General features: G+C 33.3%; 1 protein-coding gene across 13 annotated transcripts in view; it reads right to left on the reverse strand.

The window, feature by feature from the left end:
- The window catches only part of LOC106066450 (diacylglycerol kinase delta-like), a 203,906-nt gene that overhangs the window by 5,925 nt on the left and 180,683 nt on the right, over positions 1-17,298 (reverse strand). For 11 of the 13 annotated variants that reach the window (XM_056012624.1, XM_056012620.1, XM_056012623.1 and 8 more), the window contains 20 exons: positions 17,050-17,158; positions 16,356-16,495; positions 15,191-15,248; positions 14,831-14,925; positions 13,720-13,894; positions 12,903-13,049; positions 12,105-12,192; positions 11,670-11,840; positions 10,590-10,772; positions 10,366-10,486; positions 9,725-9,835; positions 8,501-8,659; positions 8,158-8,203; positions 7,913-8,026; positions 6,398-6,532; positions 6,004-6,143; positions 5,251-5,362; positions 4,683-4,712; positions 1,698-1,796; positions 21-231 (listed from right to left, as the gene is read on the reverse strand). In XM_056012624.1, the coding sequence (XP_055868599.1) occupies positions 21-231; positions 1,698-1,796; positions 4,683-4,712; positions 5,251-5,362; positions 6,004-6,143; positions 6,398-6,532; positions 7,913-8,026; positions 8,158-8,203; positions 8,501-8,659; positions 9,725-9,835; positions 10,366-10,486; positions 10,590-10,772; positions 11,670-11,840; positions 12,105-12,192; positions 12,903-13,049; positions 13,720-13,894; positions 14,831-14,925; positions 15,191-15,248; positions 16,356-16,495; positions 17,050-17,158 (2,444 nt within the window). The remainder of the gene's footprint in view (positions 1-20; positions 232-1,697; positions 1,797-4,682; positions 4,713-5,250; positions 5,363-6,003; positions 6,144-6,397; positions 6,533-7,912; positions 8,027-8,157; positions 8,204-8,500; positions 8,660-9,724; positions 9,836-10,365; positions 10,487-10,589; positions 10,773-11,669; positions 11,841-12,104; positions 12,193-12,902; positions 13,050-13,719; positions 13,895-14,830; positions 14,926-15,190; positions 15,249-16,355; positions 16,496-17,049; positions 17,159-17,298) is intronic. The other 2 variants (XM_056012621.1, XM_056012622.1) reach the window with 2 other exon arrangements.

A 17,298-nucleotide genomic window follows, 5' to 3' on the forward strand; every position in this document is an offset into this window, starting at 1 on the left:
AAAAAAATGAATCAACCTACCAGGAGGGAGTGAACTCTTGATTTTCTCTTTACTCTTGCCTTTTAGTTTGGTGTAAACCTGTTTTAATCTCCCCTGTTTTCTCTTCATGTGCTCCAACAAATTCATCTGGTCCTCCAACTTGGCCAGTCCAATGATGTCAATGATTCTCTTCAGCTCTTGCTCCAAGCTGATCAGGGTTGAGGTAAGGCGTTCTTCCAGGCTTGCAGACAGCTGGACACAGACACAAAAACATGCAATGGGTGTTTGAAGAGAGACCCTGAACTACTTAACAACACAGTGTTACTCTGACTTTTACAGCAAGCATTTGATAAATAAAAAAAAAACAAAGCTTATTTAATGGGGAAGAACTCTGCACTTAAAACTATATCTACGATAATATACAAGTTATTTCCCTTATTCAATATCAAACAAAGTAATAGATTACCAATAATTAATAGAGTAATGGACCTCATTCACCAATCATAAACAAACAACATTTAGTCACGTGATCTTATTGAGAAAATAATGAAAAAAAAACTGTCACATGACAACCATCATGAATTAAACATTAGATCGTAAATTATATAGAAGAGATAGAGCACCACGTGGCTAAATGTTGTTTGTTTACGATTGGTGAATGAGGTCCATTGTTTATTCATTTATGTTTTGTTAGCTACAATAAACAAATGTTTAAAGTACCAACTTGATCGGAGAATGTATGAGGGAGAAATAGCATTAACAATTATTTTAGGGGACTAAACCCAACAAATTTAGCCATACATGTGAATACTGAAGTATTAGTTTCCATTGTTGCTATTAAACATAATAAGGAATTACCAGTAATTAACTGTCTAGTTGGTTACTTTTAAAAAAAAATTGATTCATGTCTTGTCTATGTTAATGAATAATTGTGCAAAGTTTCAGCTTGATCCAAGGAGAAATAACGTCTACAAACGTTTTACCAGACAGACAGACAGACAGAGTGAGTTGATAGAAGTTTTGCACAAAGAATTGTGTAAATACTAAAAATCTCTGAAAATATCTATGAAGAAATATTCTGCTTCTAGAACTGCTTTTTTAAATCTGAGATTCTGACCAACATCCAAAGAACTTACAAATAACATACAAATAAAAAAAAAAAATTAACTTTCTACTTATACAAGGATAATAGGTCAATGATGTCTAACTTTCTACGTATACAAGGATAATAGGTCATTGATGTCTAACTTTCTACTTATACAAGGATTGTAGGTCATTGATGTCTAACTTTCTACTTATACAAGGATAATAGGTCAATGATGTCTAACTTTCTACTTATACAAGGATTATAGGTCATTGATGTCTTTAAGTAAGGATAATAGGTCATTGATGTCTAACTTTCTACTTATACAAAGATAATAGGTCATTGATGTCTAACTTTCTAAATGATTCTCTCAATGGTAACAATAAGCCTAAGGGTATCAAAATGTCAATCCAAAGACTGCAGTTGCTGTTCTACCATGACCAATTAATGAATTATATTTGTGAAACATCTACTAGGAATGACCAAGTATATTGCAATGTCTGTGTCATGATTGACAGCGCTGTTTGAACAATGATCAGATGTACAGTTTTAAAAAACAATTTAACCACATTTAGAGACAATTAGAATTGTATTTCTTCTAGTCTGGTTAGACAAACACGAAATAGGAACTTACAGTTGCAGCAGCATTTTTCTCTATCAGAAACAAACTGGCTTCATGGTAAAGTATTCTGACTGTCTGGACAAGGTCCACCACTTGACTACGTAGTGTTGGCTGTGGGCACACACAAAAAAAAAAAAACACCATTAGACACAGACCATTAGGTGTCGCACTTGGAACATATAGAATCTAGTTGTGTATCACAGATACAATAAAATATATATATATATATTATAAGAAGCAGGTTTACAATAAAACATGTGTAGAAATGAATTTCAACACTTTGCTATAATTATATTAATATACAAGTTATCTATCAAACTGTTTTCCCTAATGGAAGACATTTACCTATTATTGTCAGGTGGACAGGATCGTCTGTTATCTATTAGAGTCAGGTGGACAAAATGTCTTATCTATTAGAGTCAGGTGGACAAAATGTCTTATCTATTAGAGTCAGATGGACAGGATGTCTGTTATCTGAGTCAGGTGGACAGGATGTCTGTTGTGGTCAGGATGTAAAGCTACTCATTATAGCCATGTGGTAACAGATAGGTTATTAACTTTATAATTTTATTTAAAATATTAATTTCCCTGAAGTTGCATTTGATAAACTTTTGGCTATGTTCATTTTTTGGTGCTATTTTCCTTTGGTAAAGCAAAAACATCCTGGCTTCTAAAGCAGACCAGAAGCATCAACAAGCCAAAGTGTTAGAGTTTCATAATGACATGTATACTGACAAGAGCAGCACAGACTTTAATGCTCTGCAAGACTTTTCTAACCATTAGATGTTCATTCAGAACTGAAGAGAGATTAGATGTACCCTCAGAAGTTGGCACATTTCAAAACTGACTGATAATGGCTGCTGACACTTTCACTTGAACTGAGATGAGAAGAAAATGTACCACTTCTGAAAGAACTCTCAAACTTTGATGTGTGACCTAAGATCACCTAATAGCTTTACCCTACTGCAAGCCCTACATTCTAGGTGAACACCATGCACAAAGAATGTCATAATGATTATTTTTAACACTACAACAGTCAATATAGGTCACAAAAATGATGGTGCTCAACTTCAGTAACAGTTCAGACAAAGAGTCAAAAATGAGCTTCAGTAAGCCTAAATTTCTGCATTTGTTGGAAATCATCTTTATATTGACAGATTCATAATCACTTGATATTAAACTATCACTTCACTTGATATTAACTATTAATTGATATTAACTATCACTTGATATTAACTATCACTTGATATTAACTATCACTTCACTTGATATTAACTATTAATTGATATTAACTATTAATTGATATTAATTATCACTTGATATTAACTATCACTTAATATTAACTATCACTTCACTTGATATTAACTATTAATTGATATTAACTATCACTTGATATTAACTATCACTTGATATTAACTATCACTTGATATTAACTATCACTTCACTTGATATTAACTATTAATTGATATTAACTATCACTTCATTTTAAGATGTTCTAGCAGAAAACTTACAAAATGTTTTTTGAATTGGGGAGAAAACAAAAATGTGTGTGGGGGGTGGGGAAGCAATTCTTAATGATGGGAGAACTTCACAGTCCTTTTGAAACAACAAAAAATCTGAAAAAACCTGCAGCGCAATGTCTTCAGTCTGGCTGTTAAAAGTTTATCAACAGTGGGTCTCAAACTTTGCTGGTAAGTTGACAATATTTGTAAGGAATGACAGCCAAATAGTTCTTAGTATATTACATCTTGTTGATGTGAGATTTTTTTCTCTCAATAATATGAAAGTGATTACTGTGAAATATAGTCAAAAGCTCAGCCTTTCCACCATGGGCCTTGAAATTTAAAAAAAAAAAAGTCCTAACCCTGGTGTTACCAATAAGTGTCAGTTGGCTAAATCCTAAATAAAAATTCTGAATATCCATCTAAAGCCAAGACAATACCTTAAAGGCTTAGTAACTAAAGTGATTTACATATTTCATTTTGTATTACTCAGGTATTTGTTGACTATCCCAGCTAGTACAGATATTACATGCTTAAATGAAATAAAAAAAGAAATAGTTTCTATTTGTGTTAGTACCAGCTAAGGGAATTAAAAAACAAAATCAAACTTTTGTGTTGATTGAGTAATTAGTGCCATGCTTTTGTAAGTTGTCATTTAGTGTTTATGACTGTCTATCATTACTACTAGACCACTTAAGTTTCAGCTCAAGATGTACATTATTGAAGTGTTTCTATGTGAGATCAATCTAACAACAAAGCTGCAAAACTAATCCATGCAATTATTCATCATTGACTTGGACTTTAATCTATTAACAAGGGTATCATAACAAAACACACAAATGCTGATTTGATGCAATATATTGACAACCAATTCTAATACATTCAACTCAAATAAAAATATTAGTATAGTTTTGAAAAGTGCTGTCAGAATAATAATAAATTCAAAACTGGTATTGAACCAACAGTGCACAACTTGAAGATCTTTCTTTTTAGATGACGAGCTAAAGAAACAAAGTTTACCAAGACTCAGAGTGGGCAACTGATTCTTATTGTGGCATGATTGATTGATATGTCATATCTACACATTTTCAGATAGCCAATGAAAAAGTTGAGAATATTCGAGTGATTTCACAGTTTCTGAAATGTTCATTGGAGTAGCTTTGAATTAACTCTTGACTTGTAGATTCATTATCTAAAAAGCATACTGGTGACAACATAAGAATTGTATGACTCCCTCCCCCCAACCCCACCCCCTCTATGAGGAAAACACCAACTAGAGAACTAATGTTAAACAAGCATTACACATAATTACAAAACTAGTTTGGTCAAGACAACAAATCAACTCAAACACAAGCTACACTTAAGAGTCTATCAGTCTAATAGAACACAATTCACTAGATGCACACTCAAAATCAAAATGCAGACCAAAAACAAAAATTAAAAAAAAATAAAAAAAAATTGGGACAACAAACAACACTCAAGTTGAAGGTCAAACCTGGTAGGTTTCACTGTCACTGGAGTCCATCTAAAAGGTGGCATGGACAAGAAAGATTATATGAAGCTAGTAAAAACTTGGCTCAGAATATTTGAAAATCCTAATCTTTAGAATGTCAGATCTTTTTTTTTCTCTAACTTAAAAAAAACTACATTTCAAATGTTTTGAAACAATTCACAGCCTGCTAGACACATTTTGAAGTTGGCATGAACTTAATAGTATTATATTTATCATCCTAATGAACAATCACTTGTATTATTCCAGCTATAAATAGGCTTGTAGAGGAAAAGAACTCTTGAAATATTAAAGGGCACAACATGGTCTCAAATGTGCCGACAATCAAGATCTAATCAACTAGTGTCTAAATTCAGCCAACATACTTTATAAACATTATCTCAATTCAAACAACTTTCTCTGTTTATACTAGTATTTTTTTGTCTATTATTATTCCTCTTTGTAAGCGGGCTGAATTATTAGTTGGACTCATTATTATTAATTATTTTTATTATGATTATGTTTAAAAAAAAATTAATAAAAAAATTATTAAAGATAAAAAAAAAATGCTGACCTCTGCTAATTTTCCTGTGGGATACAACCTGTCTACATATTGAGACGTCTGCTGAGCTATAGGAATGAGGTCACTTTCTACGCAGCTATGAGACTTGGCTGCCACTTTGACACTGTGGAAGAGATTCACAAAGAATGTAGTTTCTCCATAGCAAGTGACCAAACATTATGACTTGGATTCATGATTATAAACAAACAGAATGAAAAATAGACGTAGAAATTGATGATAACCAATACAGCCCCCCTCCCCTTCAATGGCTAACATAACAATGTTTGTCTAATACAATCTGTGGGTAAGAAGCTTTGCTATGATCTTACTCAATTCAGAACAACAAATACTGATCAGTGGTGGATCCCAAAAGATTCAGCCCTAAGCAGCTAAGCAACAATGCTGCAACCTCAAGCAAAGATGATTGATTAAACTGTTTCAAGGTATTGATCTGGGTCACTGCCTGGTCAAGTGGTATGAGCTCTGTACTACTGTCACTATGGTCCAGGTTTGAACTCTGCTGGATTCATCCCCCACACTCATGGGAAAAGTTTGGGCTAGGATGTAATGCCAAAACATAAAATAGTCCCTCACCTTCGTATGACAGCTGAGGTGACAATAAATACTCCCTGACTGTTTCAATACACTCACCTTCGTATGACAGCTGAAGTGACAATAAATACTCCCTGACTGTTTCAATACACTCACCTTCGTATGACAGCTGAAGTGACAATAAATACTCCCTGACTGTTTCAATACACTCACCTTCGTATGACAGCTGAGGTGGCCTCCACAAAGTTCAAGAGTACCTGAGTTTCATCTTCGGTCAGCGAAAGTGGTTGTGGACTAACTGGACGATCAGATTTCTGTTTCTCTGACCAGGACTTGAGGACATTTTCAAAAGTCTGATAACAAATCAAACAATTAGGAAATGCTTGATGAGCATGGTATTTCATTTAATGTCAAAACAAAACTACAGCAGAGAATAAACCTGCCTATACCAAAGAAAACTACAGCAGCTACAGCAGCTAATAAACCTGCCTATACCAAAGAAAACTAAACTAAACAGCCAATAAAATCTACCATCTCCACTACCAGCTCAAATCTACTTTTAAAAGACCAAGATCTAACAAGAAGCAAGAATATTGAGTTCACTTACCCGATCTCTAATCAACATCTGTGCTCGGTTCTTATGGACTATCCTAACATAACCAGGTGGTTGTATCCAGGCTTCACCATCTACCTGGACTGGCACACCTTCATCCCCCAGTATTGTCACTTTGACTGTGCGACACTATCAGATTAAAGAGTTGATATTAAATCAAGATGATGTTTTCTCAGGCAAAATCAGTCAAATTTTATAGTATAATTCATTGAACCTACACCCCAAAAAAAAAAGCCCTACATACAGATACTTTGTCTCCTCAATTCTATATCTAGATTTAAATCTTTATCATTTCCTTTTACAAACACCTGGGTTCATGCAGATACTTTGTAGAAAAAGTGGAAACATCCATTTGTTGTATAAAGTGTCTACAAACATGAGTAACTAATCAAAGAGTGTCAAACAGTTCTTAACTAAGAAGGGAAGGAAGTATTATTCTGTGCTACCAAACCAAATATATTTCAGTTTTATGGAAACATATAGGGACAAATACAGAACATCAATTTGGAAAGTAGAGGACTTGTCATTTCCATTGTGAAAAGCTTTCCATCTTAATTATAAGTAATAGCAGGTTAAATTTTTCATCCATCACAAGTAGGGGTATTTGGTAAATAATTGATTATAATTCATATTGTTTTCAAAGATTTAGAAGAAAATCTATGTTTTCCCAGCAAAACATTTAGTTTAAGAAGGACACTATATGGACATACTATTTGGAAGAAGTGCACAGATCAAAAAGAAGATTATGTAGAGAGATAAAACTTAAGTTGAAAAAAAAAAAAAATTTAATTGTAAGAAACTTCTCAGACCTCAGGTCTGGGATGTGATGAAGACTTAAGTAATGACAGGCTGTGAGTGGCTAGAAGAAAGATTTGATGCTTAAGACCAATGTAGAGACTTGAACATTTTAATTGAAAATAAAGAAACAACAGTTCAGCAGCTAACCCAACCAACTAAAAGTGAAATAGTTTACAAGTGTTCATCAATCATTTTAACATCATTTCAATAATATTTGGTTTCCAGAGTCAATCTAAAATTAAAAGCAATGGGCTTGATTCTGCAGTGAAGGAATATTTCATTAAACAATGTCAAAGTCAATAATAGAAAAGAAACACCCAGTAATGTTTTTTTAGGTAACTGCATAAAATACCACTTGCAAATATTTATGACAAATTTATATTAAAAGTCAGAGATAGCCAAGAAGAGAATTTCCAAAATTACATGATCTAATTTGTGCCTAAATGTCTTTTACAATACTTAATTCTACATTAGTTAAAAAAAAAAAATTTGTTTTAAACTTCTGGCAAAAAATTAGCTACAGTTGCCATTCATGAGTTATCAGAATATCATTTTCATTAGGATTCTTTTGAAACATTACAAAACAGTTGGTGCAACAAAAAAAATACATTGCTTTTGACCAACCAAGTCTCTTTAGATCTATTGTGTATTCTACCAATCAGAAAGACGGACGTAAGGACTACCAGAACTTATTAATGATTCATGACCTACTTGAGCTATTCGATGATGCTGGAGATCTATCACCCTGCTCATGGCCATTTGCATGCTGCCAAAAACTGCCACAACTTCCAGGATTCTGTCATCAAAACTTGGAGCAGTGAAATTCTGAGAACAAAAGCCACAGTTAGCTGAATATCTACATAGATTTAACTATCTGTTTTATACCAAAGCAAATTGTAAGTTTAAAAAACTGCTTATTATAACTAGAATTAACATAGAACACAAAAAAAAGTTACCTCATCTTGTTTAGACCCTCCCCAAAAGTTAGCTCCACCACCATAACTGAAACACAGCCAAGAAATAGACTGAGATGCAAATCAAGTGGAGCAAAAAAATTTTTGTTTAGCTATGTTACGAAGAACTAACAAAAGTAATCATGTCTGGTTTCATAGAACTAGCATGGAGAAATCAACAGTTCATGGAAAATCTAAAAAACTAAAATGAGAACAAACAAAAATTATTTATGAACAGGTGTTTAAAAACTCTATTTTCCTTCCATTGAAATTCTTTTCATTCTGTTAGTGCCATTGTAGCTCCCAGCACCATTCAGGAAGTTTTCAATGAGAAATAAACACTTACCTAGGTATATTCAGTATGACAATCCCCTGAAGTGAGGGTAATGGTATCCTTTGACCATCACACTCCAATAGCACCCTTTGGTCCAGGTTTTTAAATGTTTGATTGATCATTTCTTTACCTCCCAAGACTCCATACCACATCATGTTTTTAGTTCGACTCCTGAAAGAGACCAAAAAAAAACAACCATGAACCATATTTTACAAAAATTAATGTACATCTTCTTTAAGTAGCTATAAATATTTTTTCTCTTGTGTGAAAAAATGAAACTATTTGTTTAATTTAATCAAAAACCAAAACAAGAAATGCAATGTTTGAAATATATATAATTAAATCAAATGATCTTTTCAAGGTTAAAAGTTCCTGGAGCAGGTGCAAAAAGATTCCCTAGGGTCTGTGATTAACAAATTGTCTTACATCAGTCAGTGAAGTTGCATGTCAATTAACCTCACTTAATCCTGTAGACTAAAATGTTTGTTTTGTAAAATGTTTTACATGTTTCGGATGTTCCTTCAGAGTTGAAGATAGTTTACTTCCTAGTCCAAACCTCCCGCAGGACGACGGGGGATGGCAGCGGGCAGGGTTTGAACCCTCGACCGTCGATAAATCCGAACGACAGTCCAGCGCGCTAACCGCACGACCAGACTAGCAGTGGAGCATGGGGCTGCAATAGTACTTTGCCATCAGATTCCGTTCTGGACTATTCCTCTGTTGGGTTCATGTCCATCCTGCCAACCTTGCTTATTGGTCTACTGATCCCTTCCCTGTTTGCTCTGGTCTAGCAGTCTTTCAATTCACTTGTCTAGAGCCTGTCTTATGATGTTGTCTGGTGTTCTTTGCATTGTGCGCCCACTCCAGCACAATTTGATTTCTTTATCTATTGCTGTTTGTTGAGTTGTTCCCCATGGGCTGTAGTGATATTTTGTTAGGCTGTCTGACACCAATTATAGGACCCAATTGTTAGAGAATGCCTGGAGCGTGTCTGTATTGTTAATTGTTACTCTCCAAGTCTCTGCGCCATAAAGAAGAATTGCTTTCGCTTTTTGATTCCCATTGGTATGTAAATAATTGCAATATAAAAAATTTATTTTATATTTATTTTCATACTAAAAACCATCAATCATGTGTGATCTTTGGTATAAATAAATCTTGTTTGGTCAACATTGTACAGTGAATCAATGTTTAAATTCTTCAAAGCCCAAACAGACATAGCCATCAAAATGTTACCTGCATTTCTCTGGGTGTTCTTCTCTTTTGTTTTGAAACTCCAGAGTGATCTTAGCATCAAGGCCAATACCAAAGTAATTGTTCATCACACATTTTTCTTGATAGGATTCTCTGCAAGACAAAACCAGAGACAATGATCAAAAAACACATAGGAGACAGATTTCAAAAGACTTTGATAAATACATTGCGAGACACTTGTTACATTAAACCATAAAAGTTGGCATATTCCTAGCTAGATAAATATATAAATTTAAAACCATAAATTTTTGTACAAAAAAAAACAACAACAAACAAACTACTTCACACACAGGGGAGGAAGTTTTCCTTCAAGACATTATTGTCTTTCTGTGGACAATACTTTACTAGGATTTAATGTGGACAGAATGATTTCTAATCGAAGTGACCACTCCAATATACATGTCACTTATCCTTCCATTAAGATTCAAATCTGAGAATTAAACCTCAACAGCCAACAGCTCTAACTAACTCAAAACCACAGTTGAACAAACAAAATAGAAAGATACTTTGGTCAATTAAAATGTGAGTTTCTTTGTTTGAAACTGGACAAAATAAAGTAGCTATAACTTTTAAAAATACAATCAGCTAGCTCTGACAATTAGGTTGATGAAACTTTGACTCACAAAGGAATGTCTTGTTCAATAAGTGGGGAAGCTGCCGCACAAAGAGCATCTGCATTGGCCAGTAAAACTTTACTAATGAAGCCACCACCAGCCAGGTTTTTGGCAATAGAACTGCTGATCCCTAGATGAACCACAAAATTGAGATAAGTTTCATTTTAAAATATCAAAATGTTTAAAACAAAAATGTGAAAAAAAAAAAAAAGATATTTCTCGATTAGATCTACCTGGTAATGGTGCGGACTGGAGAAAAGGAAGTTTAATGGATGGCAGTTGAAGATGTTGTTGGTCTTCTTTCCCTTTGGGCCCAGGAGATGCACCCAACTTGGAATCTACGCTAGCAGATCGATTAAACGTACTCATGCTGCTGATTCTCCTAGAGGCCGGACCTGAAGGTGACCTTGACGGATCTAAAGAAAAGAAGAAAATCTAGCATTTTTCTAAGAAAAAAAGTGTGAATTCTAAAAATTAATTATTACATGTATATATTACATATTATACATATTTCTAGTCAACAAACATTGGATATATTTGTCTTTGAAAAGATAGCAGAACTCTTAACAATAAAAGTTTTCTATTATATTTCCAACCTCTAATTAATAGTTAAAACTCAAAAGGGCTTTATCATGACCAATATATCATACACAACATAGCCTAAATTGTGCAGATGTGCCAAAAACCCCAAATATATAGCACCTTCATTATAATAAATAAACATTCATTTTCTGAATTCAATTTTTTGCAAACCTTTGGAGAAACAAGAATTGGATTATTAACATTTAGATTGATAGGCACATGGTAGCCATCCTTTATTGAGTGTTTTAATGGATTATTAACATTTAGATTGATAGGCACATGGTAGCCATCCTTTATTGAGTGTTTTAATGGATTATTAACATTTAGATTGATAGGCACATGGTAGCCATCCTTTATTGAGTGTTTTAATGGATTATTAACATTTAAAGTGATAGGCACATGGTAGCCATCCTTTATTGAGTGTTTTAATGGATTATTAACATTTAGATTGATAGGCACATGGTAGCCATCCTTTATTGAGTGTTTTAACGGATTATTAAAATTTAGATTGATAGGCACATGATAGCCATCCTTTATTGAGTGTTTTAATTGATTATTAACATTTAGATTGATAGGCACATGATAGCCATCCTTCATTGAGTGTTTTAATGGACTGATTGAAAAATATTTTTATAATGTATACTTTATGAATATTAAATTAATCATCTTTACAAAAAATATTTGCTAAAACAAGTTGCCCTCAGAGGTTGCATCATATAAAAGTAACTCACCCTGAGGTTGTGGAATACTTTCATATTTAGCCACGGTGGGCGGCAAATCTTCTTCTAAAAATACAGAGAAGCTAGGCGCTGACCTGGAGGCTTCGTTGGCTTTCAGCATGGCAGAACCACGAAAGTTGCAGTTCTCCATTTCTAGGGTTTGTGCATTTTGTTCATCAACAGCTGGTGAGAGAGTTGAACATAAAGGTTTTAACAACTTAGTTTCAATAGCACAATACACATCAGACAAAGCTGTTTAAATAATATGACTAGTACCATTAGTTCTATAGTACCATTAGTTCTATATTCAATGACGGTAAAACAAAATATTTTTTTTTTAAAAGATTGCAATCTAATAATTATTTATAATAAAAGAATGGTTAAAATGTTTAGGGTTATAGTGATGCTGGAGCTGTGCGGTTTTCATGATATAGTGATGGTACTAACCTCTTTCTGTGTGTTCGATAATCTGACGGACAGCTTTCTTTAAACTGTTGGCTCTGGACATCAATGCCTCCCTGGATTTAAATACCTGCTGAAAAAAAAAAAAAGAAGAATTTTATGCAACAGACTATGCACTTACTTTTGGATGCATAGCAAGTATATAATTGCCATATGTATATATTACCTTATGAAAGCCAGTAATAAAAGTGCAACAAATTTCATTTAAGAAATTTCTTATTCTCTTCAATTATGATTGTGAAAACAAATCTTACAAACTGTATCAATCAGTAGCTAACTAAATTGGGTTCTTACACTGAAACAATATCATCTAATTCATTAGCAATGATCAAAGTCTAATCTAAGGTTCTCTACAAGCACTGCTAATTTTGTTACTAAGTATTAGAGAATTTGCAAATTTTCACTAGAACCAATAAAAAAAAAAGTTAAGGAATTTCTACAAGTCTTAAGTATAGAAAGATCCAGAGCTAAAGATAGGTATAAAAATGAAAGAAGGAGCTTGAAAAGTAGTCTTCATATACATATATCTTTAGTCTCTTTAAGTGAATTGAATTGTATGATATGGAATGGCCAAACTCAGAGGAACTACAGAGCATGTTCATGAATGAAGTTTAACTAAATAAAGTATTGAAGTTATTGTTGCGGTGGTTTATTCAGCTAGATTTGCCTGTCAATCTAGTGGGGACAGAATCATCATTCAATCTGAGACTTTTTACCAACGGGCCAAGCCATCAGCAGGCTAGAGACACAACACTAAAATGCTTAAACATGCTTGTGGCTTACCAGTTTGGGTTTGATAGGACCACTTAATGTTGGAGGAGGTTGTATGGCTTCGTTGTTGTCTGGTGTGGCCTCAGTGCTTGCTATATGTACATCCTCACACACTTCTTTCTCTGGACTTTCTAACCTTTCTGTCTTCTCTTCTAAGTTCTACAAATAGAAATGTGTCAAGGAATATTTTGTTTAACATCGGTACAGAAAAATTTATATGGCACATTCCTGGGCCTTAAATAAAGAAATATATCAGTCTTTTCACGAGTCAAAGATATTATTTAAAAAAGCTTAATAAAACCTGTAAAAAATATCTTGAAAAAGGTTGAAACATTCTGAAGCTTATTTAAAAATTATTATAAGTAAAAAACACATTTAACTCTTTCTCTCCTTATTGACGATGCCAGCGTTGATTTGACCACATTAAACTAAATGGCTTTTAGGATTTATAAACTTTAGTTTGTGTTGTGTAAAAAAGAGCATGCATTCTTCTATAATTCAATACCAAATATAAAATATTCTGATAACAAACAAAAATGTTATTGAAGTTTAATCAGAACAGGATAGTGAAATAAAAATGAGCAAAATGAAGAATACTATTGAAATAAGGAAAATAATTACGGAGAGAAAGAGTGAACAAGTTTTTTCTCCTTGTATTTAAGTGTTTTTTTTGTTTTTTTTAAATACATTTTTTGAATCTATTTTTGTGTTTGCTGTTTGTGCATTAAGAGTAACACAGAGTTATATCTAAGAAAACCTTCAGGAACCACTTGATAGGAAGAATCACACACACAAATGAAAATGTTTTGGACAGAAGACATGCCCTGACCTTTGACTCTTTAGATTCCTTGTCCAGTGTGTCCAGTAAACTCTGTAACTTTTGGTTCAAGACCTTGAACTGGCTGCCCATAGTGTCCTGCTCAGAGTCCTTCTCCCCACCATCTCCTGAGTCCTGAGACTTGCTGACTTTGGCTACAAAGGCTTTGACTGTTTCACAAAGGACTCTGAAAGTTGACAAAAGATCTAACTAGAAATCATGATGTAGCTAGAAGCTTGGACACAGCACCATGATAAACAGCTGCTTTCAGGCTGTTTAGACCAAACATAACCACTCTAGAATATTTTTTTATACCGCTGCAGTCTTTAAAATGTACATTGTCCCATTTACTTTACATGTAATATATATTCCCTGAAAATATGAGCAAAATGAAAGTATTTTCAAACAAAGGAATGCCAAAAAAAAAAAGGGGCAGCATAAATACAATTCATGGAAGTCCTCTTAGAAAGTAACCAAAAATAAAGGAATAAAAAAAAAAAAGCATCGCTCAGATATGATGTTCCATGATTTAAAAAAAAAATTGCACTATATCAATAAGTATGTAAAAAGTAACAATAAGCTTACATACAATGATCCACTAATTACTTATCAAGTTTTAAAATTTCTATACAAAAGTTAAGTCATCTATCTTCCCAAGAAGTAGTCTAGTAATTGGGGTCGAAGTGCAATTATCCAGAACCAACTGAACTCCAAGACCCTTCTTAGTTCAGAGTTGATTAAGAAGATGATAAAGAAATTAAATCTGCCTTGTTTTTTTTTTTACTAGCTGAAGCCCAGATTCACTTTGATCTTGACATAGAATTGTATAGTAGAGTGAGGTTTTGTGTCCATGCAAGCCAATGTCAAATCTCACTATTACTATTAAGATTAAATTTGGCTAATTAAGTGCTAAAAAAAATATCACTCTCTATTGCAACACCCTGGGGGAGATAGGGTCAGAATGATCTAGGAGCATGAAAATTTCTACCTTTGAATAAAGAGCCATTTCAAAAAATGACCTTAACACTGAGATAAGTTTCGACGGGAGCTGAGATAGGGCACACATAAAGCTGATGAAGACATGTAGTAGTACTAGAGAAGGGGAGATCACACTATGACTTACTTGGCAGAAGAGATAACTACTTGATGGTCTTCACAATGTAAAATTTTGGTTAAATGGTTTGCCATACTGTCTTCATACTGGGACATTGCATCATTCTGAAAACGACAAATTTGTCTGGTATATAATTTAAATTAACAAAGTCACATAAAACTATTATACAATGACCTAAACGACCAATCTAGAAGTTGTTTAAAAGAGATTAAAGTGACCTTTAAACAAGACTGCTTTGAAGTGACTACTTAGACCATTATCAAGTGACTCTTTAGCACATCTTTCATAGAGTGACTACTTCATGAGTCTGTTGAGAATGAACTCTTAAGAAATATATGAATGAAATAACTGGTATACACCACTACTGACCTGCATAGATAATTTTCTAGGTGGGGGCATGTTACCTTCGTAAGCCATTATACTCCATCTGAAACATAACAATAGCATTATGTTGACTAATAGACACAATAAAATGTTTTTACTACACTGCCCCTCCATAAAGCAAGCCAAATACTGACTTTTATCTATAGATAGGAAAAAACTAATTGGAGAAAAATATTCTTTATCAGATTTTACACATGAAAAACATAGTATCTGTTGTATCCTGTATTAGTCAAGACAAAAGAACAACTTAAAACCATTCACTATGGATGCAGTAGAATGAGGTATAAAATTTTCATCTCAGTTGAAAGTTCACATTAAACTATTCTGCTACGCTACACACTATAACAATACAAAATGAGAGCACGACTTTTGGCTAAATGTTCATTGTAGACCTTGTGGAAGATTATTTTAAGTTTGCTATCAAGTTTCATCTTTTTAAAAATTTTTTTTTTTTAAATAACTAAAGTACACTCTTAGCTAAGTGGATGTGAAACTATAAGGGAAAACACTGACTAAGAATGAGGCTATGTGGATGGGGTTATATTGTGATGCACAAGTCATTTATTTATAACCTTTTTGTTTAATGATCCAATATTGTTTTCGTTTTTTTTTTTTAAATCACAAAATTATATCATAAAAATTGTTGAAAATATCCGTTCAATGATTTTAGCACGACTCCTGCATTAGGAGCTAAAGGCTTAAAGTAAGATAATGAGACTAATGATTTAAATGATTTTAATGAATGGAGACATATGAATAGATTACTAGTATTTCAAGTCAAGTTAAATAATTTCTCATTTGCAGGATGTTGCATTAACTAAAGTATAGCTTATATTACAATGACCACTAGCTGGAATTAATTTCTACTTTTTATATTTAAATGTGTCCCTGAATTTGTTAATTAAATGCATTCAGCTGACATTATCTGGCTCTAAATGGGTGTCACTAAACAAGTGTTAGCTGTGTCAAACATTATATGACATTGCTATGTGCCCTTTGGCTGTCCATGGTCAAACTTAGCCTAAAGAAAAAAGAAGTTGGCAAGCTGCCTAGTCAATGACTCTATTCAAGCCAATATTTATCAGTGCAAAGATATCAAAGTGTATGGTAATGACATCATTAATGTTCAGGTCATCTTGACTTGACTCACCTGTCCAACATTTTGATCTGTGCTTGTTCCAATCTCTCCAGGGCTGCAGGTAACTGGGTGTCGTCATCAAATGCTGACCCCCAACCAAGTACCCTGGCAAGGTCATTGCCCGTACCAAAAGGCAAAACTCCAATCTGACACTAGAATGGATTATTAAAATATTCAGCATAACAAACATCTACATTTATTTTAAAACAGATTCTTTTATTGTGGCTGGGAACAACATATATGAACAGTTTAGTACTGAAACAGGAACAATCCTGCTCAGAACCTTGTTTTATTGTAAAAAAAGAATTATATGTTTATAATATTATATGTATATTTCAAAGTTAGAGTTTGGGAAACATTGCATTAAAGCATATTTAACATTACATTCTTAGATGGGATGATTTAGATCAAAGTAGAGTTCTTGTTCCTATATCAGTTTGAACAATTCATAAATGAACCACAACTATTAGATTTATTTCTATTTTTGTTTGTTTGTATATAACTCAAAGCACAATTTTTATTATCAAATTATAAATTTAGATAAAATATAATAGGCTTTTTTAAAACAAATTATACACTTGAAAATTACTTTTTCTATGTGGCAAAAATGACCTGTCACACCAAATAACAGTCAGTGTCCATTCACAGTAAACAACAAAGTCTAAGCTGACGCATGAAAGTCAGTGGAAGAAGTTGTTCTACCCACCTGCTTGTGTAAATCTAACTTGTCAATCTCAGACAACACCCAACCTACACTGCCATCACCACCACATATTAAAATACGGAATGAGTCGAATCTTTGGAACAATTTTAACCTGGGAAAGAAGTTGCATGAAGACATAAGCAATAAGACATAATAGCTACTTATTATAAACATCATAAAACAGTAACAGTTGAAAACTATGTCCACATACTAAGGCTTTATTCTTCTTCTTCTTCATTGTTCACATTGTTA

Source organism: Biomphalaria glabrata, chromosome 15, assembly GCF_947242115.1.
Source record: "Biomphalaria glabrata chromosome 15, xgBioGlab47.1, whole genome shotgun sequence".
Classification (NCBI taxonomy): Eukaryota; Metazoa; Mollusca; class Gastropoda; family Planorbidae; genus Biomphalaria; species Biomphalaria glabrata.